General features: G+C 36.7%; 1 protein-coding gene across 3 annotated transcripts in view; it reads left to right on the top strand.

Annotated features, from left to right (window-relative positions):
• Positions 1–24947, top strand: part of NXPE3 (neurexophilin and PC-esterase domain family member 3) — a 44037-nt gene extending 19090 nt beyond the window's left edge. For all 3 annotated transcript variants that reach the window (XM_072614137.1, XM_072614136.1, XM_072614135.1), the window contains 4 exons: positions 430–1184; positions 2617–2690; positions 12032–12238; positions 17820–24947. In XM_072614137.1, coding sequence (XP_072470238.1) covers positions 430–1184; positions 2617–2690; positions 12032–12238; positions 17820–18370 — 1587 coding nt within the window. In that variant the 3' untranslated portion in view covers positions 18371–24947. The remainder of the gene's footprint in view (positions 1–429; positions 1185–2616; positions 2691–12031; positions 12239–17819) is intronic.
• Positions 24948–26486: the final 1539 nt, after the last annotated feature.

The raw sequence follows: 26486 nt of genomic DNA, 5'->3' as shown, positions 1-26486 counted from the left end.
ACTTATATGTATATAACTCTTTCTCTCTATATATACATATATAGATGACTTGAATACCACTTCTGTCATTTATTACCTGTATGACCTTGAACAAGTCGTTTAACCTCAGTTTTAGAATTCTCTTATTCTGTGGATGTCCAGTATAAGGGTGGTAGCAGACATTCTATTCCTTTTCTCCTATCTTGAATGGATAGTAATATGTTAGATATTCCCATAAAACTGTACTTCTTGTAAACATCTTAAACTTTTTATCCAATACCTTTTATTAAACACCTTTTATTCAAACCATTAATCCTCTTTTCAAACACAATTTTTCCCCAAAATTTATTAATATTACTTTAAAATTTAACCTCAATAATGTTAGGGGTTTACTTGACTGAATAGAAGGAAATTTTGTTTTATTTTGTTTCTTTGTGTTTTTCTCCTCAGCATTTGAATCATGAAAGTGTTTTAGCTACCGTCATTGATAGCAGTGGGCAGGATATTTCCCCTCAAGCAACAGGACTTGGCAGAAAGCCCTACTGCGGTTATGAACATCAAACCCTGTCTAAGAGGGAGCGTTTGGAAGAGGATTCTTTGTTGGCAGCCTTGCAGAGCCATGAGCCATATGCAGATTTGGTCCCGTTCGTGAAGAGCACTAACCCCTCCTCTAGCTATTTTGTGATATTGAACTCTGGAGCTTTCTTCAAGGTGGGGAGCCAGCTTGAGGTGCTGGTTCAAGTACAGGATTTTCAAGGGAGGCCCAAAAAGTATGGTGGAGACTACTTACAGGCCAGAATCCACTCCCCCAAATTACAAGCTGGTGCAGTGGGGAGAGTTGTAGACTACCAAAATGGATTCTACAAAGTTTTTTTTACTTTGCTTTGGCCAGGCAATGTGACTGTATCTATAGTTCTGGTTCACCCCAGTGAAGCAGTCCAGGTCCTTCAGCATCTACAAGAGGTGAGACCAGATAGAGTCTATTTTAAAAGTCTCTTCCGGTCAGGGAGGATTTCAGAGACCACCATATGTAATGTATGTCTACCAGGAAACCTTCCTGTGTGTAACTTCACGGATCTCTACACGGGAGAGCCCTGGTTTTGTTTCCAACCAAAAAAACTCCCTTGTAGCAGCAGAATCAACCATTACAAAGGAGGGTACCTCAAGGGTCTTCTAACTACCGCAGAGAGTGCCTTCTTCCAAAGGTATGTGGTATATATCAGAGTGATCATTTCTGATTTGGGGCAGTTCTTTATAAATCTACGCTTTCTACCCTTTGTTATTAGTAATGATCATTAATATGTTATTACACGAATATAGTAATAATTATTAGTATTAACTATTAATAATAGTTTTCCTACTGTGATTATGTTTTCCTTTTATCTTACCCTACAGAACTCAAAATAAAACATAAGCATGGAGGAGCATCCAGATTTATAGTCATTTCTATATACATACACACACATATATGTACACACATATACATATATGCATATCTATGTAGATTTACATGTCTTTTACATATGTGTGTTAGCTATTTTCATGAAAATTAAGTGGATCCTGGTAAATCCATATGCTCTCTTTTTGTCACTGTATATACCTCCTGATTTGATATTTGTGCATACAAAAAGAATTTCTGCAGAGTATATTCATATTTATTTTTGCTGAAATAGCGTCAGTATTCCTTCACTATCCATTCATTGTTTAATGGTGGGAAGGGAAAAGGAAGACTGACTTTGGTGGTAGTTGGAGAAAGCTAGTCACTGAGATAAAATTACACTTATTTAAAAAAAAAATTAGAGTTGGATTTTGCTCCTTTCAGCTTCTTTTTTTAATTAAATTTTTTTCCCAATCATCATCATTTTTGGTCCTTTCCACCTCACCCCTACTAAAGAAAAAAAGGAAAACAAAACCTTATAACAAATATGAAAAGCAAATTCCTACTAGCTTCTAAAATATATTGTGCCTCATTCTATAATGATGTAAAGTTGATAGGGAGTGTACTACTCATAGGAGCCTGAATTGGGAACTAGATGGAAACTTAGAGGTCATCTAGTTCCCTCTTCCTTCCTATTTTGCAGATGAGAAACTGAGGCCCAGAGACTTGGCTAAAATCACAGATATTAAGTCACAGAGGTGGAATTTGAAGCCAGGTCCTTTGGTTCCAAAACTATCATCCTTTCAATTGTATCTCTCCATGTAAAATAATAAACTGTTTTGCAGTTTGAAAATTGAATTAAATATTTTAAAAAGACTACTTGGCCTTATGCACTGTGTGATGGGAAAGCACATGGAAAACCCAGAATACTACATTAAGGTAACTTGATCATTATCTTAATAGTTATAGCTGGGAACAAATAGGCTTAATCTTGAGTTTAAATCCCAGGTGGGCAAAATGCTTTCTTCTTATCTGACTGTGGGCAAATTATTTTTTAAATGCATCCTAAATACTAGCTGATTATCGAGAACAGTATATAACTTAGAGCTATGTTTTAATATTTCATTTGTAAGTTTATCTGAAAGTAAATTAAGTTCTATGAATTCATATCCATGCCTTTGCAGTCAAAGATAAGCAAGTGGGAAAAAACCCAAATGTTTGCCACTCTCAGCTCATAATTATTTCTCTTCCTCTTCAAGTGATGTCAATATCAAAATGCCAATACACTCCAGTGGACTTGATTGGGTGACTGTGATTCCTCTAGGAGTAAAAGGTAAAAAATGAATGAGTCCAGTGACCTTACTTTTAATTGTTAAATTGAACACAGAAAATAGAATATATATATTTTTAATTTAACTTACTTGGGGCTCTTTTTTTCACTACTGTTTATAAAACTTTTCCCTCTGTTAATTTGTTTGTTCCCTGGGCACAAAGGAAGATACAAGTGAAGATACTGAAAGAACATTTAGGATTAAACAGAATAAACTAGTTTGGACCTTTTGTGTAAACTCCTGAGTTTTGTTCCCTCTGTTTATATAGAAGGCAGCTTAATTTCTTTGTTCCATATGAGTATCTGAAGGTGCTTTTGAGATATATGAGAGGATGGAAATTTTTCAAGGAAAGGTGGTATTTAAAATGAGAATATTAACTAGTATAAGAAAATAACCCCAAAGACACTAACAAATGAAGTGTATTAATGCAGAATAGGTATTATTAGATGTAGAGACTTTGAAGAGGAATGCATGAATATTATGCAGAGAGCTTCCATATATATTAGAAGTGGCAGACTTCATTGTGCAGGAGGACAAATGAGTAATAATATCATGCACAATATCACATGTGACAAGGATCCTCAGCAATTTCCTCCCCCCCCCCCATGTTCAGGGGGGAGAAAGACTTTTATACATAAAAACAATCAAATAAGGCCAATTAATTAAAAAGGAGCAATATAACATTAGGTAATCTGACTTCTAATTGGGTGAAAGATTAGAGACTTCCCAAATGTGGAGAGGGAGAGTGAAAGGTACAATTCTCTGAATTCAGAAAAGGCTTTGTCCCACTCCCTAAGTATCTGTAAATATTCAAGGGAACATGGAAACAATAACTGATTGATTGGCAGGGGCCGATTTTCAGATAAGACATATGGGTTGCTCTCAGCCATTTCCTAATGAGTAGCAACTTTTGGTTTGCTGGAAAATTATTATACACCAATGTATGGTCTGTTAAAAAAGGAATTATTCAAATAAAACTTACCATTAATGAGAATCGGTTAGTATTCTTTTTTTCGGGGGAAGGGAGAGGAGGGTGAAGGACTCAGAAAATCCAAATCCAATTTGTCTTAGATGAGAGTTTAATTGATATCTTGAAAAAGTGCTTAGTGATTGTTAAGGCATTAATGAAGCTTCTTGAAAAAGGCCTTTGGAGAACAAAATTCTTCTCACACAAGTTATCTTTACTCAGAGTTCAACGTAATCTCTTCCCTCATTAAGATGCTTGCTTGATGAGAGATCCTTCAGTGTAATTCAATCAATTCTTCAGTGTTTCCCATCACTAATAGGACCTCTAACAGTCCCCTCTCTGAAGAACCTTCTCTACCTCAAACTCGCTCACTAATTGGATTTCTTGTCCTTTTCCTTACAGGACTTTCCTCAAGCACAAACAGACACACAGACCCAGATACACATACATAGACCCAGACCCAGATACACACACACACACACACACACACACACATACACATACACATATACACACACATACGGTACACAAACCCCTCGGCTCTTTATCATGTCTCATTTCTTTGAACATCTCCATCCCTTTTCTTACCACCTCCTTCCATCTTCTCCTTCCTACTTTCTGGAAAAGTTCCAGAATGAGATGGCATTGCCTGCCAGACATGTATACTTACTGTTCTCTCCACCACATACTCTATAAACTAAAGCGGTCACATTAGAAGTTTCCTAAGACCTCTTCCAGCTCTGATTTCTTATGATTATATGAGTAATCTCTCTGTTCTTTTTAATTTGAAAGACTTCCATCTTTCCTTGATGTTGATAGGTGGCTTTGTGAAGAAATCTCCTGAGAGGAGTCTGAATTTTGGAATGGTTTAGTGGTTTATGATAAGAATATCTATAGGTTTTAGACACTGAATCTACCATACATTATTTAGTAGGAAATATTAGGAAGGATAGAAAGGACCTCAAGAACTGGTGAAGATGATAGTGGGAATTTTGATGAAGGAACCAAATTTAGATGAGGGTAAATAGGATAGTTTTGTAAAGTAAAAATTGGTAGTAAATATAAACAGAGTTGACAAGTACAAAGTATAATCATTGCATTATAATAATACATTTTAACCTGAAAGAGCTTGGTTGGAATTACCTGCATAACATTCTAGTGATCACCAGGGAGCACTGTAGCTCAAACTAAAATATACTTAGGAACTAGTGATTTGGAAGACACTAACAAGAAGACACTAACATGATGATTATGGGATCACAACTTTTTTTTTAATAGCTAAATCATTCACTTTGGCTTTAACCTTAGGCCACACCTAATGTTCCCCTCAAAGCAGGTCAGGATGACTAGCTACCATCTAGAGTTGTTCCAAGAAAGGTCCCAGAAAGCAGTCATAAGATCCTGGAATATTGTAACTGAGAAGGGACATTAGAGCAAACCCTTTACTTTCACAGATATGGAAATTCAGAAGGGTTACTTGCCTACACAATTAGTGGTGGAGAAGGGATTAGCAACCAGTTTTCCTTGAGGTAGTTGGGTGGTACAACGGACAGAGTGCTGAGACCTCTAATAAGGAAGACCTGAGTTCATATTTTGCCTCAGGCAGTACTAGCTGTTTGACCCTGGGCAAGTCACCTAACCTTTGCCTGCCTCAGTTTCTTCAACCCTGAACTGTGGATCATAATAGTTTCTACCTCAAAAAGTTGTTGTGAGGATCAAGTGAGATCATATTTATAAAGTACTTAGTACAGTTCCTGGCACATGGTACATGCTTAATAAATAAGGATGTGTTCCCTCTCCTGCAAGTCCAGTGCTCTTGCAACACAGCCTCTCAAAAGCTCCTATGGAGTATCTGATCTTTATCTTGGGTAGGGGCCTGCATTTAATTCAATTCAATTCGAATTTATAAAGCACTTGCTATGTGCTGTGGGCAAGGTATTATACTAAGCATTAGAACAGTGATTCCTAAAAGATGTGACACAAAAACCCCCTCCCCAGAAGGCTTCTACGTTGCTCAGCCTCCATTCTGCCCCACCCCCGAGCTGAAATTTGCTGCTTCTTTTTCTGGCCTGGTGTGGAAAAGTTTACAGTTGCAGCTTTATCCCCAGAGGTGTTCTTCTGCCAACTTAAATATGAAACATGCCACAGTTCTTCGTGGCAAAGAATGTTATGCCATGTGCAAAAGAAGTTTGGGAACTATTGTGCTAGGGATACAAAGAAAGAATGAGAGACAGTCCTTGTCCTTAGTGAGCTTACATTCTGTAGGGAAGATATAACTTTTTGTTGTTCATTTGTATCTGACTCTTCATGACCCCATTAGGGGTTTTCTTTGGCAAAGATTATGGAGTGGTTTGCCATTTCCTTTTCCAGGTCATTTTACAGATGAGGAAATTGAGGCATATGGGGTTAAGTGACTTGCCCAGGGTCACACAGCTCAAAATGTCTAAGGCCAGAGTTGAACTCATGAAGAAGAGTCTTCTTGTCTTCAAGCCTGGCATTCTATCCACTGTGCCACCTAGCTACCCCATTATAATAATAAATGCATTATGGTTTGAGAGGGGAAGAGAGCATTAGGTCCTCAAGAGGACTCAGGCTGGATCAGTAGTACTTCTATAGCTAGATTTTGATCAGGAAATGACTCAAACTTATCATAATAATAGTAACAACTGGGCCATAAGCTCCTGAGTTCAAATCCTCCCCCTGACATATACTGACTGTGAGACCTTGGGCAAATCACTTAAGTCCTCCGTACCTCAGACAGTTCTCTGAGACTACAATGTTGCAAAGAAAGTGTTGATTTGCATGGGTAAAGAGAGTTTCTCTGTAAATTTAGAACTATGTTTATTGATTTAATGACTGATTTAGTGTTTCAATCTTCTAGGTAGCTAGGCATTGCAAAAGAAAAAGCAGGAATAATAATTATGTTTGAACTATCTGCCAAATTGCTTTCTAGTTTTCTTAGTAATTCGTGTTGAATAGAAGTCTTTCCCCCATTAACTTGTTTTCTGGGATTTATAAAACTCTAATTATTGTTTTTTCCTTGGTCTTGTTTATTTAATCTGTTTTACTGATCAAGTTTTCTACTTTTTGCCAGTACCAAATAGTTCAAATTCTTCTGTATAGGTTTTGCCTATATAGAAATGCTACCAGTATTCCTCTGCTACCAGTACTCCTCTGGTTCCTAGAATTTTTCTTGTGAATACATCTTCTTCCTTTATTATGCTGTTCCATATTTAGTTATTAAATATTCCATATTTAGCTTAGCTATATTTAGTTGTATAACTATTTTACAGTTATATAATTAATAATTTGTTATTTAAAAATCTATATTTAGTTAGTATTTGAAATACTACGTATCCTTCTAGAGCCGTCTTCCAATCTTGGGGTCCAGTATTACCAAATTTCAGTGAACACTGAGGTTAAACTTGTCTTCTTGAATTAAGATTTTTGGTTTTATTCCCAGTTCTTTTCTTGGATTTTATCTTGTGCTCTTTACTACCGTTCTTCTTTCTGTGTTATGCCTGTTATCTGATATTAACATTGGTAGCTAAGTATAGGCAGTTTTCTCCCACCTATCTTTTCACCTTGAAGTCCTTTTGCTTGGATATGCAAGACTCCAGGTAAGGACATTTTTGACTCGTCTGTATTAATTATATATGTAAAGAGCTTTACAAACCCTTACAGTATTACATAAATGCTAGCTATTATTATATAACCCTCTCATTTTGAAAATGAGGGTAGTGAGACTGAGTTAAGTGAATTTACCGGCTGTAGCATGAATGGTCAAAAGCCTGTCATTGCTGTTCTGAGTCATGATCCATGGATCCAAGTCCTGTTCTCAGCCACTATCATCTTAACTAGCTACTTACATCCTAAATCTGTCTTACTCTTAAGAAGCCCCTTGTTTTTTCTTGGTAGCAGTGATGAATACACACCACCAGTGCCCCTTAGGTCTGCACATTTCAGTCCAGTATTTCATATTCTTTACCAGTGGTTCTCAGGTTCCTTTTGGCATGATCACTGTGATCTTTCTCTTGCATCACCAGAAGTGTGTATTGCCCATCAGTTTTAGCAAGCATTGGGAGGTTCTCTGTCATGTATTAGATATGTGCCCTAGAAAGGTAGCATACCTCTCTATTATTAGTGTAATAGCCACTCTTGGTACCCCTCAGTACCAGCAAGAAAAACCGTGGGTAGCTAGGTAGCACAGATAGAACGCCAGTCCTGGAGTCAGAAAGACTCATCTTCATGAGTTCAAATCCTGTCTCAGACACTTACTAGCTGTGTGACCCTGAGCAAGTTATTTAACCCTGTTTGCCTCAGTTTCCTCATATGTAAAGTGAGCCTTAGAAGTAAATGGCAAGCAACTCTTTGCCAAGAAAACCCAAATGGGATCACAAAGAGTCAGACACAACCAAAGAACAACTGAACAACACCAAACCTGCTCAGTGGGTATCTTCCACCATCACTCCTTATCTTTATTCTTCTCTTTTATTCTTCTGACCCTTATTGGTTGATCTCTCTCCTGTTGGCATCTGTGGATCATGCGAGTGTGGTTTGACTTTCCTCTTCAGAGTATTCAATTCCTCAAGAAGAACCTCAGATATTACTTAACTTTTTAAATTGTTCCTCTTACCTTGTTAAATCTTCCACCTTCCTATCTCATGACATAGATCAGAATTTCCTTCTGCTCGTTCAGGTTGTTTTTACTTCTTTATTTTTACTCTATTTATGTTTATTTTCTTGTCTTTCATAAGGAAAAATTCCCAGGTTAATCTGCTCAACGGTTTTTGATCAGCAGTTATCAACTTTCTGCCAATGGCCTAGTGCAAAGACATTGTAATCCATTAGGCATGGGAAGTGCTGGGATATAGACTATGCCTGAAAAGCATTCCCTTTTATGTCTCTTCCAGTCACAGCATTCCAAGATTCTTTGATTCTGTCTTCTGGGACCCTTCTTGGAATAAATCTAGTCTGTGGCTAGATATCCTGACTCACCATGAGGGGAACATTAAATATGCTCTAAGGTGAAGGCCAAATGTGAATGAGATAAAGGAATGAGAGCATGAAGGGAAGGGAGATGGTATTATATTAATATTGTTTTCTACCATGTTTTATTGCAAATTACAGCATATACACATATGTATATAAGTCTGTATAGACAGGCACACATATATATGCCTACATATACATGCATATGGAAACTCTTAAAGGATGCTAAATTTCTTGTTGCTTCTCTCTTTTAAAAATATTAAGAAGTCATCTTTTCTCAGCTTTTGTTTAAAATCTTTAGTCCTGCCAGAATAAAAAACCTTTTTTAACCCTTAATATCTTCATCTGAAGTCCTTTTAACATTCTTTTTAAACCACTTTCTAAAAGCAAACTAACTCAGAGTTCAAGGAAGAACTTTATTCTCCCTCAAAATAAAATTGTTGTTGTTCGTCATTTGTTCTTACAGAGGACCAGATAACAATAACCCAAGGACTGGGGCAGCTAGATGGCTTGGTGGATACAGCTCTGGGCCTGGAGTCAGGAAGTCCTGAGTTCAAATCTAGCCTCAGACATTTAGCAGCTATGTGACCCTGGGCAAGTTACTCAACCTCTGTTTGGTTTAATCTACTGGAGAAGAAAATGGGAAATCACTCAAGTATCTTTGCTAAGAAAACTTCATGAACAGTATGGGCCACAGAGTCCCAAAGAGTGGGACACATCTGAGCAACAAGGACTGGAAGGCCTTGATTAATCCATATAAAAGCTGTAATCTAGTGAGTGGTCGGCCTGATCTAGGCTTTTTACCCTGTTCTGGAATAAAATGAGACTCTCCTAGGTTGTTCAAGAGTTAACAAAAGAAGGTTTACTTAACTATAACAGAAAGGATATCCAATAAGGATATTCTAGCACTTAGCTTGGCTAGACATCCATCCTCCTGCACTGGAAATGGATCATCTGGTCAGCAGGGCAAGGTGTTTCTTGGGATGTCTTTAAATCTGAAGGACCTCCCTTCATTTCAGTGTGGCCCTTTTTTATTTCTTAAGTGACTACGAAGATATGTTAATTTAGCAGTGGCTACCAGGAAGCTATATGAAGGGAGGTATAACTTATGCCTTAATACCTCCCACCCCCAATCAAGTTTCAAGTTGGGGGGTGGGATAGAAACCAGCCCAACTCATGTTGGCAGGGATGGCGAGGACTCATGGTCCTAAGCACTACTTGCTTCCCTTTATCTATGTCTTGGCCAGGTTAGAGAGATAATTCAACAGGAGGCACCCAGAGTTGTCACTTTTATGACAAAATTGTTGCTTGGATTTTGTCTTCTGCTTAATCTTGATAATGAAATTTATCTTTGTTCTAGAACCTTAAAAATGATCATTAAAAAATGGTTTGGGTAGAGAGTTTGAAAAAAAACCAAACAAACCCTTAGCTTTTTAAAGGCAAGATGGGCCTCTTTCCCTTTTGATTTTTATCCCTCTAATTAAGAATTTAATTTCTTAAATTTTATTTTATATTCAGATCTGCATTCTCTTTCTTCCCTCTGTACTGTTGAGAAAGCAAGAAAAACAAAACCTGTTATAAACATGTATAGTCAAGCAAAACAAAATTTCATATTGTCCATGTCCAAAAACAGTCTTATTCTGCACATCTAATTAATTTAGTTAATAAATTTGCCTCTGGGAAAATATGCTCAAAATGCAGAATACTGATTTTTCCTTCACAAAACACAGTTATCTATATTTCAGTTATGTGTGTTAAATAGGATTTTGTGGAATAGCTGTGTGACTCTAAGCAAGTCACTTAACCTAGATTGCCTTAAACATCTTACTCTGGGAATTTCCCCCCTGACTTCTAAACACAGCTGACATACAAATGATTCACAACCTAATTATAGTTTGATTGAAATAATGATATTGCATCTGGAATATGACTCCTGCATCAAATGACCATTGGGGGGCAATCTAAGCATATGTTTTCACTTTTCTGTTATTGTCACATCCCTTAAGAATGGGTGTCACGTACAGTAATTGATTTGATTTGCTTGACTTATATTCCTGAATAATGCCTCCAATTAACCTAATTTAGATGCCTTAGATGTGTAAATTTAGATTTTAAGCCCATGAAAAATTGTCACTTGTCCAAGGAGGATGTTTAACTATATGCCCTAGTACAATAGGACATGTTTAGCTAAAGTTCTTTGGAAAGAATGAGAAACAGAAGAGTTCTAAGTAGCACAGATAATACCAAGGGCTCTAGATAATAGTTAAGCAGTTATATAATTGTTTCTGTGAAAGAAGATATATTTACATTTCATTTGCTGACTCTTAAGAATTTGTATTTCAAACACTAGACAGTAGGTGGACGGTCAGAGTGTCTTTAAATGTAGAACTCAGATTTTGGAAGGGAATGATGTAAAAGAGAATTCAAAATTGCCCATAAAAAAAAAACCTGTTTGAATGAGAAATATAAGTTATCAAGTGTAAACTTTCAACAAAAATCCAAGAGAAAATAAAAAATGTCTTGGAAGCATTTTTGTTTTCAAAGTACATTAACATTTTTCCTATTCATACTCCCCATCAGTCAACAAGCAAGAAACTTACTTGGTTCTAGTTAGGAAAAATTTTCTGAAGGTTGATCTGGATCTCATAAAGCCGAGTTTGATATATATTTGGTGGCCAATTTGGAGGGGGGGGGTGTCTTTGAAGGGTTTTCATCAGTGGAGTGATATGATCCCTCCTGTCCACTAGAAGGACCAACATGTAAGGTGTGTATAGTATAGATTAGATGGAGGCTGGACTGGAAGTATAGAGACTACATAAGAGGCCATTGCTATAATTCAGTTGAGAGACTATATATGTATAAAAACATTGGACAGTGAACGGGCTATGAAAGACAACTTTATACCCTTGTCACTGGTTTACTACAGACTAGTTAGTTATATTATTTCTCTGTGATTGAGCGTATCTATTTATGAAGTACCTGTATAAGGTGGCATCTGCCTCTGGTGAGAAATGAAACAGTACCTGTCAAGTGTTTTGAATCTGATGCTTATATTCGTGTAATTGCTTCTTTTGATCTTCTTCCATTTCCTTCAACCATAATGAGAATGTACATACCCACAGGAAAAATTGAACTGCTTTTTTCTTCCTTTCCCCCCAGAGCATCCTCATACTCAATACGCACCTGTAAGAACAGTATTTGTGTGTAGTGCAGAGCCTTCTGTGTGTCACTGGACAAAGTAAGGGGGAATTCTTTTAGGACTTAGAGCAGGAATAAAAAGTTACATTATATTGGTACATTTATGTCATCACACTGGGATTTTCTTTTTTCTTTTTTTTGTTCTGTGTCTAGGAGATGTTCAACGATTTTCTTTTGTCTTTCCAGAAGCAAATGACCCTGAACCCTCTCAAAGTATGGAAAACTTCCCTTCTGGTTATTATTACAAAAACCAGTGGAGGCCTAGAAAGTTCAAGATGCACCAGTTTAATGAACCTGACAACATTACAGAATGTTTACAAGGAAAAATGATCTATTTATTTGGTGACTCTACCATAAGGCAGTGGTTTGACTATCTGATCACATTTGTTCCAGGTTGGTACTTTGGTTTTTCTAACAAATACTTCAGAAATACAGGGAATAATTGTACATATACCCAGGTGTTTGCGGGTAGTGTGGGGAAAGCACTCATGTAGTCTAGAAAGGTGAGGGCCTTTTCTCCTCACTAGAAAAGTAGGGAACTATGGATATGGAATGTTATGCATGCTGTCAGAAGAGATTGATGTCTTAGTTGGTTTTGCTTAACTGATTTTCTTTGATATAGGAGAAGATTTTTGGGGTGAGAGGGGGAGAAGAGAATACTAGGAAGTGAATGTGATGTAAAAACAAAAGGCATGAATAAAATGTTTAAAAAAAAATAGTCTCAGTTCAAGAAAAATGTTTGGCAGCTGATGTTACTAGGAAAAATACAATGTTTTTGCAGAGAACTGTGGGTTGTGAATGAGAGACCAGGATTCTGATTTTAGCTCTGCCACTAACTAGATCTGTGACCTTGGAAAAAGTCAATTTCTTCCTTTTTGAAATGAGGAGATGAAATGAAAACATAATAATAATAATATTAGTTCCTCATATGCATCTAGTTCTCTGTTGTATATAAATGCTTTTCTCATAACAACTGTGGTGGGGAGGGCTGGAGGGAGGGTTGGATAGTAGCCTACTTCTGGTGCAGTAGACTCTCAGACCCAGAGCTTTTAAACAAACATTTCTTTTACTAAAATCATTTCTATACCCTTAGGTGCAAGGAGTTTCAAATTGCTTTTAAAAACAGTCCAAAGGGTAAGAACCAATAAAAACCACTGGCAAGGAAGTTTAAAAAATATAGCATTCATTAAGGAGGTTCCCTGGGGTCTCAGGAGCTCCTCACCAAAGTCTCAAAAAACCTTTTGATACTTCTGTTGTCCAAAGGAGCAGCTGGGATGTCAGATCAATCCACCTGGAAGCAAAGTTATACCCAATTGCCCCAGGTCTGCAGTCACAACTTGATTGCTTACAACATTGCTGTCCGGTATTGTGAGATTGTGGAGGGTTAACCTATACCTACCCAATTTCTTCCCCATTGCAATAATCCTGTGAGGTAGTCAGGGCATTATCCTCATTTTACAAGTGAAGAATCTGAGGTGTAGAAATTTTATGATTCATCCATGGTTAAAGTTAGTAAAGGGCAGTCAATAGAGGAACTCATACTTTCCAGCTACATGTTCTGTGCTCTTTCTGTATTCTGTATTCCACTGCTTCTAAGATGATCTCTTAGTCTAAGTTTCTGTTATTCAATTATGCAAAAATGTTGGCATCTTCTAGACCTTTGACTTGTTCAGTTCCCAACTTTACCTGGGAAACAAGTAGGGAAAAGCATTGACATTAGATTTGTAAGCTTCTCAAGGACAGGACTATCTTTTGGCCCTTTATTTTACTTCTTGCTTCATGGTGCTTTGGGTGAGTGGAAAACTTGCCCTCCATTAAGTAAGATGCTAAATGGTTTAAGAGAGTGCTGTGTGTGTAGAGAATGAATATGGGGATAGATTTGGGGGTATTGTGAATTCTAAGATTAATTATAACCTCTTTCTAGTGTGATGGCATGTCCATCACTTAATTTATTGCATCTTATTGAAAGAGGCATACTCTCTGTTGCTTAGGGGAAAAAAGTTACATTTACTAATTTATTTTTACAAAAGGAAGAAAGAAGTAGATGCTACCATAAAAGGAGAAAGAAACTCAGGCTTTTTTTTTTTTTTTAAACAGTGATACAACCTACTCTGTCAGAGAGCACAGAATTGAGAGTTCACAGCTGGGGAAAACTGTGTGATTCCTCCCTGTCTTCCCTCCCACACATTCATTTGCTTAATCAATCACTAAACACTTTTCCCTCTCAAGTGTCTCTCTGAAACATCTCTTATATCTGTCTTTTCCACTCCACTGGTATCATCATAGATCAGCCTCTCAGTCTTACTTTAATTGTTGCAAGTCTCTTCACTGGTTTGCTTGTCTCCTGTCTCATCTTTCTCTAATCCATCTCACACACAGATTTCTATGCACATAGGGGTGTGGGGTTGAAGAGGGTGAAGGGAATAAGCATTTATATAGGACCTGCTATGTTGCATTTATTATGTCAGGCACTATGTTAAAGCACTTTACAAATATTATCTCATTTGATCCTCAGAACAGTCCTGGGTGGGAGGTGGTGTTATTTTCTCCTCATTTTTATAGTTGAGGAAACTAAGTCAAACAGAGGTTAAGTAACTCTTCTGGGGTCACATAGCTAGTAAAATGTCTAAAGGCAGATTTGAATTTGGGTCTTCCTGTTTCTAGGTCTAGAGCATGATTTGTGTCACCTAGCTGTCCAAATGACCCTTGGTGCAGGAGCATTATCATCACTCCACTGCTTATCAGCCTTCAGTGGATTCCCATTGCTTATCAGATATATAATAGAATCCTTTACCTTACATTCTATACCCTTCTCCATTTGGCTCTGACCTGTTATTTCAGACTTAACTCTCACGTACTCTAGGCTCTTGGATAGCTAGGTGGTACAGTGTATAGAGCGCCAGACTCATCTTCCTGAGTTCCAATCTGGCCTCAGACACTTCCTAGCTGTGTGACCCTGGACAAATCACTTAACCCTGTTTGCCTTAGTTTCCTCATCTGTAAAATGAGCTGGAGAAGGTAATGGCAAACCATTCCAGTCTCCTTGCCAAGAATAGCCCAAATGGGATCACAAAGAGTTAGACACGACAGAAACTACTGAACAACAACAATGCTCTAGGCTCCTGCCATCTTTCTAAGACATTCCATGCTTTCCCTCTTTTCATGCTGTTCCTTTTGGAATTCCTTCTCTCCTTCCTCATTTCTGTCTGTTGGCAACTTACCCATGTTACAAAACCTAGTCCAACTGCCTTCTCCTCAATGAGGCTTTTTCTGATTTACACAGTTGATAGCATTTCCTCCTATATCTGATTTCAGAATACCTTATGAAAACTTCATATCTTAATTTGTTTTCAATTTAACTGTGCCACATGCCTCAGCTCTGTGTGATAGATTATTACAATTATGAGGATAATATATAGATTAACTTACGGAGGCCCATAGGATCACAGATCCAAAGCTGGAAGAAATCTGAGGTTAGTCCAACAACTTAATTTTACAGATGACAAAACAGAGGCCCAGGGAAATTAAGTGACTTGCCCAAGGTAACACAGGGTAAAAAGCTTCGAAGGTAGCATTTGAACCCAGGTCTCTTGGTTTCAGAGCCAGTACTTGTTCTTCTATTCCACAGCACCTCCTTTGGGGAGTGAATTTCTCCCCACTACCTAGCATAGGTGCTATTTGTTGAATGAATGAAAATATGAATCAAAACCATCAAGAAACATTAACTGGAAGTTTGCTTATAGTACAGATGCCAGGTACTGAACAAAGTAGATTGTCATAGCCCAGGAGGTTATAGCTACTTACCCTTTATCTTTCTTCCAGAACTGGTTGGTATTTTCTTTGATGATTGAAAGGCTTCAGGATCATCTTGATTAGTTTCTCATTCTATAGCCACCAATTGTTACCTAGGTAAAGCATAATCCTGGTAATCAAACGTGATCCATTCAGAAGGAAGTGGGACTTATTATTATTTTTGGAGGACTTCAGCTTTTATTCCATTTAATTGTGGCTGGAAGGTAAACAGTAATGAATTAAGTGGGAGGATTACAAGAGGCCAAGGATTGCCCAAGACATTTTCTAAACTAATTTGGCCACAGAATACTGTTGGGCTTGAAAATGACTTAAGAAATACTGATCTAGGGAAACTGAAAATATGGAAGATTCCACAAATCAAATGGGTTAGTTGGGTAATTTTGGAAGCATAATAGAGGAAATGAAGTTTATTTTCAACGATCACCCCCACCCTCCAAATTGATGTAGGTACTAAATATTGTTATTATGAACCTCTCCTTAAATGCATAAAATACCTAGGGTTACAAAGGAAAATAACTATATTGAAATACAGTTATCAAAACATATTGAAACAATGAGAAGCTCACAGACCCCAGACAAAGAACTCCTGTATTTAGGAATTCAGAGGAGGAGTGTTATGGCATTGCTGAGGACTGGGGAAATCTGAGGTTTTGAAGAGGACATAGGACGTGAACTGGATTGTGTTTAGATAATGAGACTGGAAAGCGGAAAGTATTTCTTTTAGCTTGAGAGTTAGTTACTAGTCTTTTTGCACCTGTTTGAGAGACAGATTTCTCTTTAGGAAAATTGACAGGACCATAGGATGAAACCAATAGATGAAAGATATGTCATTGCTACCTTGCTTCATTTTCTTTTTCCTTTTGTTTTTATATCCCTTTCATTTCTGAATATATCCCTCCCCCCAGCACCCAGAAAGCAGCCCAGAAAGAGAAAAAAAAGCAGTTCAGCAAAACCAATCAGACATTGACCACGTTTGCCAGTATACAGTGGTCCATTCCCATAGTCCTTTACCTTTGCAATGAAGGAAAGGAGGTCCATTTTCTCAACTATTCTCTAGGACCAAGCTTATTAAATATAATCGGATAGCATTTGTTTCCATTGTTCTTTCCATTTACATGACTATAATCATTCTTTGTATTATTTTCCTGACTTTGTTTATTCCACTCTACATCTTCCTTTGCTTCTCTGAATTGGTCATGTTCATTATATTTTATGATATCCCATTACATTCATGTACTGCAATTTATTTAGTCATTCTCCAGTTTATACTTCACGTCATTTTCAAGTCTATGTATTTTCTGTGTGCCCAGCACTAATTCTCTGCCCTTACTTAATAATAGTGCCTTTCCTCTGTTGGTCATTTCCAATTTGTCCTGCATCTATCTTGTTGTGTTGAAAACAGGAACTGTCCTTTGCCTTTCTTTGTTTCTGTAGTGCTTAGCACGACACCTAGAACATAGTAGATTCTTAAAAAATGCTTCTTGACTATCTGACTTATAAAGTTTTTATTTTGCTTCTTGGAGAAATGAAATGAAAGTAGCAGGCTGATTTTCTTGAATACAATAAACACCTAATAAAACAAGATTTCTTGGTCTGGTGGACAAAGTTACACTGAAATGAGCTTTTTTTTTCCTCTAAGGAGAAGCTATGGATGCAAAAAACCTCAGTGGTTACATTTCTGGCAATTGAACTTTTTTTTTTAAAGCAAAGTCAGTCTCAACTATGTTAGAGTAATAAGGTAATAGGTTTAAAGGGGTTTGTGGCATCATAAATTTAGAACTGTAGGGGACCTCAGAGGTTTATTAATGATACCAGCCCACTAATTTTTTTACATATAAGGAAACTGAGGCTCATGGAAGTCACATGACTCACCCAAGGTAACAAGTAATAAGTGACAGAACTGGTATTTGAAAACAGGCTGTTTGACTCCAAATCAAATGCTCTTTCAACTATATCCCCAGGTGAAGCATTTCCTTCTTCCATTTCCTTTGTAAATAAATGTATACTATCCTTCCTCCTTACATTTTAGAGGTTCCTAGCTGTTAACTTATTTTTGCTTTCATTCAGATAGATATTCTTTGATTCCTTTAGATATGTGGGGTAAGAGAGAGAAGTATTCTGTTTTTGTTGTTGAACATCTTTATGCAAATATATGTTTCAGATTTGGTGGAGTTTAACCTGGGCAGTCCTAAAAATGTGGGCCCCTACCTCGCAGTGGATTTGAAACACAACATTTTGCTACAGTACCGCTGTCATGGGCCTCCCATCCGATTCTCTACTGTCTTAAGCAACGAGCTACACTATGTGGCCAACGAGCTGAACAGGATTGTGGGAGGGAGGAGCACCGTGGTGGCCATAGCCATATGGTCTCACTTCAGCACTTTTCCCTTAGAAGTTTACATCCGGCGGCTGAGGAACATTCGCCAGGCAATTGTCCGACTCCTAGACCGGAGCCCAAAAACTGTGGTAGTTATTCGAACAGCCAATGTCCAGGAACTGGGACCTGAGGTTAGCCTTTTCAACAGTGACTGGTTCTCCTTTCAGCTTGACACCATTCTAAGGAAGATGTTCTCAGGAGTAGGTGTGTACTTAGTGGATGCCTGGGAAATGACACTTGCCCACTACCTGCCACACAAGCTACATCCAGATGTAGTAATTGTCAAGAACCAGCTTGACATGTTTTTGTCTTTTGTGTGTCCAGCGAAGACTTAGCTTTGTCCTTTGGGGAGTCCTTCTAAGGGGATTATTGGCATTAAATTTTGTGAAAAGTGTTTTGTACTTGTGTTCATATAGTTCCTGGGTTTGGCTCGGCAGGTAGACTTTCAAGTATTTTATATTGTCTACAGTTATTTTAAATAGAATTTCTCTATCTCTTATTTATGGACTTTATTGGTAATATATAGAAATACTGATGACTTATTTATATCCTGCAACTTTGCTAAAGTTGTTATTTCAAGTAGTTTTTTAGTTACTTCTCTAAGATTATTTAAGTAAAATCATCATGTCATCTGCAGAGTGATAGTTTTGTTTCCTCACTGTCTATTCTAATTCTTCCATTTTCTTTTTCTTCTCATTGTTAAAGCTAACATTTCCAGTACAATATTGAATAATAGAAATGATAATGGGCATCCTTGTTTTGCGCTGATCTTACTGGGAAGGCTTGTAGCTTATCCCTATTACAGATAATGCTTGTTGATGGTTTTAGATAGATACTACTTATCATTTTAAGGAAAACTCCATTTATTCTTATAATCTCTGGTGTTTCTATTAAAACAATCACATGATTTCTGTTGGTTTTGTTATTGATATGGTCAGTTGTGGTGATAGTTTTCCTAATATTGAACCAGCCCTAGTGTATAGTTTTACTGTCTATTTCCTCCTGTAACTCATTTAACTTCTCCTTTAGAAATTTGGATGCTATACCATTTGGTGCATATATATTTAGTATTGTTATTAATTGTTATGGTACCTTTTAGCAAGATGTAGTTTCTTTCCTTGTCTCTTTTAATTAGATCTCTTTTTGCTTTTGCTTTATCTGAGATCATGATTGCTATTCTTTTTTTTTTTACTTCAGCTGAAGCATAATAGATTCTGCTCCACCCTTTTGCCTTTATTCTGTGTGTGTCTCTCTACTTCAGATGTGTTTCTGGTAAATAAAATATTGTAGGATTATTGTTTTTAATCCACTCTGCTATCTGCTTCCATTTTATGGAAGAGTTCATTTCATTCACATTCAGAGTTATAATTTCTAACTGTATATTTTCTTCCATCCTATTTTCCACATTTATACTTTTGTCTCTCTCTCCTTTCACCCTATTCCTTCTTGCCATGCTTCTGACTATCGTCTCCCTCAATTTGCCCTCCCTTCTATCAACTCCCCTCTCCCCAACTTTTCTTGTTCCTCTCTCCTCCTACTTCCCTATAAGGTAAGATAGATTTTTACACCCAGCTGAGTGTGTATGTTATTCTTCCTTGAGTTGGCATTAAATTGAATGAAGATTTCCTTTTCTTCCTTCACTCCATATAGAAGCTACAGTTGGAGAAATGGCTAAAAAGACTGTGCTTTATATAATAGCTTTATATTATAGTAAGAACAGGGCTTTTATAAACTCAGGTTTTAATTAATACCCTCTTAGCCATGGGAATACCATCTCAAAGTAATGGCAATAATGTCACAGGTATCCATTCACTGCATCAACATTGTGACCAAAGAGCAGGAGTTCTTGACTCTGTGTGTGTGTGTGTGTGTGTGTGTGTGTGTGTGAGAGAGAGAGAGAGAGAGAGAGAGAGAGAGAGAGAGAGAGAGAAACCTATGGATACATTGTTAGAATAATGTTTTTAAGTGTATAAAATAAAATACATATGATTAAAAGGAAATCAATTATACAGAAATAGTTATAAAAATATAAAAAGTCACTGACTCCAAGTTAAAAACTGCTGCCAAGAAGATAATTAATATATTTGTTCAGAAAATTTTCTTTTGCAGAGGACTGCTGTTCTCAAGAGTGTAATATGTAAACTGGTCTAGGTAATGAACAGACAACTTTGATTGCAAAAGGAGTATTTCTAATCTCAGCATGAGTTGAGCACCTCTGAATGAAATGAGTGAATATTCTTCTCCAGTCAGCGTCTTAGAAGGTTAGGCAAAGACATGGTTTCTGGGTCTTCTTTGAGCTTGATGGAAAACGTTGGATTACATTGTGTTGGGAGATCCTCTTCTTGATCTCCTAGTAAAATGCCTTGAAAAAGGCATTATGCTTGGTCAGAATTTTATTTAATGATCTTTTAAATAAGGAAATGTTTATTTATACACACACATACAGTATTTTCTGCTTTTCTGTTATGCAGGATATGCTATTATCAGAGAACTGAAGCAAAAGAAAATTAATGATATGAAGGCGGTGATTGTAAAATAGATACTCTAAACTGATGCTTGCACTGTGTGATTGTGTCTAATTTAATAGAGTCAGTTAAATTTGCCACAGTAATTTACTCAACAATTGGCCAATAGCTGCTATTTATTACTAATGTTCTCAGGTTTTAGACTTTTTTGAGATTGATCCTTCCATAGAGAAAGTTAATAATTCACATGAAGTTGTAGTGACAAATTCCATAGATTTCAAAAACTGTTTACTTTTAATTATTACTATTATTTTGGTTGCCATATTGAGCTTTGACACTATAGTCTCTTTTGATGCAGAAAATTTAATGTTTCTGGCATATACCCTCTGTTATTTGGCAGTAAAAAGCTGCTACTTCTGCTTATTACTAATTGGTTTGGTTTTTTTTAATCATTGGATCCCATGAATTGTAACACTGATATAATCTGACTTTTTAAAATTAATGAGATAAACTCATTTGGGGCCAGTAACCTTCTGGGCTGTGTCCTTTAAATGCTATGCAAGATAATCTTTTTTTTACTGTCAGCAATGTAATACTGCTGGGGGAAAGGGCAACAAACAAACATACCAAGATATACTGATAGTGAAAAGAGAATGATTGTGTAAAGATTAGGAAATACTCTCTGACTTTCATTATAATATTGCTTATGACCTTGCATTAAAAGATACGGAGAAACTAGAAAGTGCATGAAATAGTTATTTAATTATATTAAAACATGAATAATAATAGCTGACTTTTGTATAGTGCTTTCAGGTTTACAAAGTGACTTATCTTTTCCGAATAGGTCTTATGAAGAAAAGTTGGAGCAATGGGGGTTTTTAGAGTAAAAAAAACCTTTATTTTATCATTAGAGCATATGAAGAGGGTGCTACTGATCACTCTACCTGCTGAAAACTAAACAAAAGGATTTAAGTCAAAATGTACTTAAATCAGAAGAGATTTCAATTACGATAGACTTAAACTAGCATTATTTTTAAGAATCAGCGTATTTTATTTTTAAAATTTTAAAAATGAATGATATATATTTTGTTTTTATATCACTTTTATTTCCAAGCATATTTTCCATTCCTTGTAATAAATAAAAAAAAAAAGGGGGGGAAACAGTTTAGCAAAACTAAACAGCACATTACCAATTTTGACAATATGAACTATTCCATACCTCTGCTGGGTTGGGCACCTCCGCCGAAAAGAGAGGTAGGTTTTCTCATCACTTCCTTGGGGATAATCTTGGTAATTATTATTATACAGTATTCATTTTCACCTTTCTGTTTGTTGTTTCTATTTACATGGTAGTCAGCCAATCAACCAATAAGCATTTATTAAATAGCTACTATGTACTTGATTCTGTGCTAAGAACCAGAGGAGGAGAGAAAGGGGGTGTGCAAAGAAAGGCAAAAGACAGTCTCTCTTCTTAAGAAGCACACAGCTAATGGGAGACGCAGCATAAGAACAACTACGTACAAATAAGCTGTATCAGGATAAATAGAAATAAAAGAGGGAAGACACTGGAATTAAAGAGAATGGGGAAAGGCTTCCTGTAAAAGGGGGGATTTTAGCTGGAATTTAAAGGAAACCAGGAGGCAGGGATGAGGAGGGAGAGAATCCCAAGAATGAGGAACAACCAGTGAAAATGCCTGTAGTCAGGAGACAGAATGTCTTGTGTCACTGCGTGGTCCTTGTGCATATGATTTTCCTAGTTTGCTTACTTCATTCTATATCAGTTCATGTACATCTTCAAAATGGACTTAAATCGTGATTTAAGAGATTTATTTTAACTTAAGAATTTCTTCATTTAGTGAGAAATGACATTGGAATGGATTTGACATCTTTTCCTGAAAAGATTTAAGATGAAAGCAGACTTTGTACTGTCTCTCTGGCATCATTTAGATATTCACTTGCTCCTCCAGATGCAACTTCAAGGTTTTTTTTTAAACTCAGTACAGATTCTGTGATATCAGGCCACAGTGATTTGACTACTTACAATTTCTTTTAGATATTCTTCAATCATTAAAAGTATAGTTCATTGGGAATTAAAAGAACTGAGTTCTGAGCCTCGCCTACCTAACTGTGTGTCCTTGGGTATGTCATTTAAATTTCCTCTCTAGGACTCAGTTTTCTCTTCTCTCAGATAAAGGGATTAGACTTGATGAATTCTAAAGGCCTTTCCAGTTCTAACATTTTATGTCTCTAATTTTTTTTTACATCTTATAGGGAAACTGTGAAAAGAAAAAGCCTTCCAAATCCAAAGAATTAAACTGTCATCTACACATCAAAAATATGAGTTTTTTCAAGCATAGTATCTTTTTCAAACCATACTTTGAAAAAAAAAATCTGTTTTTATTTCATTTTAATATTTAATTAAATAATATTTATTTAATCCTTTAAATTATGATATCGAGGTATGGAATGACTGGCTAGGGTGTGACAGAGACCAGATTAGAATTGAGAGAGCTACCAGGTCAGATAGACCCCAGCTATAAAGCATCTCTTCTATTATCCTGTTTCTGATACTTGAAGTTCTACCCTGAGGAATTGTGCTAAACATTGGTTTCTTCCTATTATTTTAAAATGGATGTACTCCTGGTAGAAGTAACACATAGTTATTAGCACTATTGATTTTCCCCCCTTGTCAGAAGAGGGACAACAGTGAGTATAAGAAGGAGGGGGGCACATAAAAGGATTATGGAGAATAGCAAAGTCAAAAACTCTACCTTCTGGACAGTTTGGCCTGTTGCCTAAGAGTGCAACTGAAATATTAGCAGCTTAATCCATTTTTGCTTTAAAATTCCTCTGCTAAATAAGAGGAAACTGACCCATTTCAAGTATAAAGGAAGCCTCAGTACGCAGCTCCTGATTGACCATTTCTGTACAAGGACACAGCATCATTTCCTGTGTGGTTACAAAGCCCGATTGCAACATGAAAAGGACCCTTTAAGAAAAAGGGGGAAATACAGAATATATTACAGTATCAACCCCCCTCACCCCACCCGTTCCCTCTCCAAAAGGAAAAAGAATTAGCACTTAAGCAAATTTAGCAAAAAATCCTTTCCCAGGTCTAATGTGTTCACAGAATCAAGTCCCAGTTGATATTTGATGTTACTTTGAAAAATGGGTTCTATTGAAGAACATGATTTTTATTATGTATCACAAACAGGTGATATAGATAGACTTGTGAATGACTTGCTTAATAAGTTCTTGGTCTTCAACTTTTTGACCTCCCTCAGCCTCAGTTTCCTGTGTGTAAAATGGGAATAGTAATAATAGCACCTACTTCCCAGTGTTGTCATGAAGAACAAATAAGATAAGGGGAAGGCAATAAGTACTTGTTATGTGCCAGACACTGTGTGAAACACATTTACAAATGTCTCGTTTGATCCTTACAATTATGAAGCAGGTGCTATTCTGATTCTCATTTTACAGCTGAGGAAACTGAGGCAAACAGGTTCAGTGACTTGCCCAAGGTCACACAGCTAGTAAATGTCTGAGGCTAGATTTGAGCTCAGGTCTTCCTGACTCCAGGCCCAATGCTTTATCCACTGCACCACCTATAATATATGTGAAAATAACATATGTAAAGTGCTTTCCAAACCTTAAAGCTCTATATAAAGGCTAGCTATCATTATTATCAATTAAGGCATACAAGGAGGTCCTATTTGCTTGTCGTTCACCTTTTGTTATATTAAGATTTTTTTTTGTAGTACTGTGCAGAAGGTGGTAACCTCTCAGAGACTTTCAGAGGCTGCCTCAAAATTATGTACAAAGTAATGAAACTCAAAGTGAATGTGAATACCAATGAAATAGTGATGAATTAATACCATCAAATTTTGGCAGTTTAAAATACATTTAAAAAAAAAAGCTTTCTTTGACTCCCTTGTAGCTGTGTTCCAGTCCAGGTTTTCTAGCAAGCCCCGCCAGGGAATGTCCAAGACTCATTTAGTACTAGCTTGGGAATTTCCACTTAGCTGAAAAAGTCCAAGAGTCTATCGCATCCCCTCCCCCCTTCCCTACCCTCCTGGTTGCCCACGCAGTCACTATACATAAGTGGATGCCCCCTGTTGTATGGACTAACCCTGAGCTTCCCCCACCCCCACCCGTTCTTACATATTCTGGTGAATTAAGATAGTTCTTTAACACAGAGTCACAAAGAGATCGCTTTCCTCTTGACACAAGGTTAGGCAACGGAGCAGACTAGTAGAAAGGGCTCAGCTGCCGCTTAGCATGTAACCTCAAAAGGAAATTCAGATCATCTTACACTGGCTCATATTTGACTTATTATCGCTGTTTCTACCTGGAAACAAATTCTTTGTTTTTAGGTATATGTATGACTTGACTCTTCAGACATGAAGGTATTGTTTTTTTTTTATATAAAGCCATTATTTATAAGTTTCTTAAATGCTAATGTTTTTCTACCTTTTCCTCTGATGAGAAAGGTTTCTTAAGAGAACATAGAGCAACTGTGTGTGTGTGTGTGTGTGTGTGTGTGTGTGTGTGTGTGTGTGTGATCATGGAATGAAGACTTAAGGGAGACAGACTTGTAGGAAATAATGAATGAGTTCACATTTTGGATTCTGTTGTGAGTTGTGTCTGCTCTTATTGGCTAAGGGAAGATGGGACTGGTGGAAACTGGTTGAAAGAAAAAGTGATGATTGTACAGTATCTCTAATGTAACAGTTTGTTTATAATCAGTGATATAATTAATGTTAGATATAGTCATAACAGGAAGACGTCTGATAATTATACAATGTGTATTAATAAGAGAAAGTATGAATTTTTAGAAAAAATTTTTTCAGTAGTTGAGAGTACTTTCTTTACAGGCATTATTACATAAATCTTTTGATCTTGTAAAGTTAGAGACAAGTGTCTTCATGATTATTTTATAAATGAGGGTGATTGTGACTTACCAGTTCATAGACTCATAAGAGTAATCTATATGAAAATGTTCATCATTAAATTCTCCTTTGCAAAAATAATAATAGCCAATATTTGTATAATACTTTAAGGTTTGCAAAATGCTTTGCAAATATTATCTCATCCTCATAATAATCCTGGGAGATATGTACTTTACTAACCCCATTTTACAGGTGTGGCAACTGAGGAAGATAGAAGTTATGTAGTTTGCTCAGGATCACTCACCTAATAAGTCTCTGAGGCTGGATTGGAACTCAGGTTTTCCTATTTCCAGGTTAAGTACACTATCTACTGTATCACCTAGATGCCTTTGTAATAAGGACATAAAATAAACAAGAGTTTCCTTGAGGGAACTGACTTTGAAGATTCTTGCCCAAGAAATGAAAATTGTTTATTTAAACAACAAGATGTGGGGGGGGAGGGGAGGAAGATAGGGAACAAGCATTTAATAAGGGCCTACCATATGCTAGTCACTGTGCTAAGCACTTTATAAATGTTATCTGATTTGACCCTCACAACAACCCTGGGAGGTAGGTGCAGTTATTATCCTCATTTTGCAGTTGAGAAAATTGAGGCAGACAGGTTAAAATGATTTGCCCAAGGTCATATGGTGTCTGAGGTCAGATCTGAAATCAGATTTCCTGATTCCAGTTCCAGTACTCCATTCACTATGCCACCTAGCTGCTATAAACAGCCACAACAACCACAACCTACAGCACTACCACCACTAACAACAAACGCAAGCTAACGTTAAAACTAGCAAATAAAGAGAAGTTTCCTGACTAGGTAAGGTACTATTCCTTCATGAAAGTAGGAATAGATAATTTGGGGACTTAAAGGAGGAAGAGAATTCCTAAAGCCTTAATTATTCCCATTAATAGAGGAGAGAAATCAGTTACTATTCAAATCTGTGGATTATTCAAAAATCATTTAAATTTGAATGTAAACAGCATGATAAACTTTTGGGGGTCAGCATTTTGATCTCTCTAATAATATTTTGCTTAAACTAATGAATATA

The sequence above is a fragment of the Notamacropus eugenii genome, chromosome 5 (assembly GCF_028372415.1).
Source record: "Notamacropus eugenii isolate mMacEug1 chromosome 5, mMacEug1.pri_v2, whole genome shotgun sequence".
Lineage (NCBI taxonomy): Eukaryota > Metazoa > Chordata > Mammalia > Diprotodontia > Macropodidae > Notamacropus > Notamacropus eugenii.
Note: the sequence above shows the minus strand (reverse complement) of the source record. Positions and strands in the feature narration are given on the sequence as shown.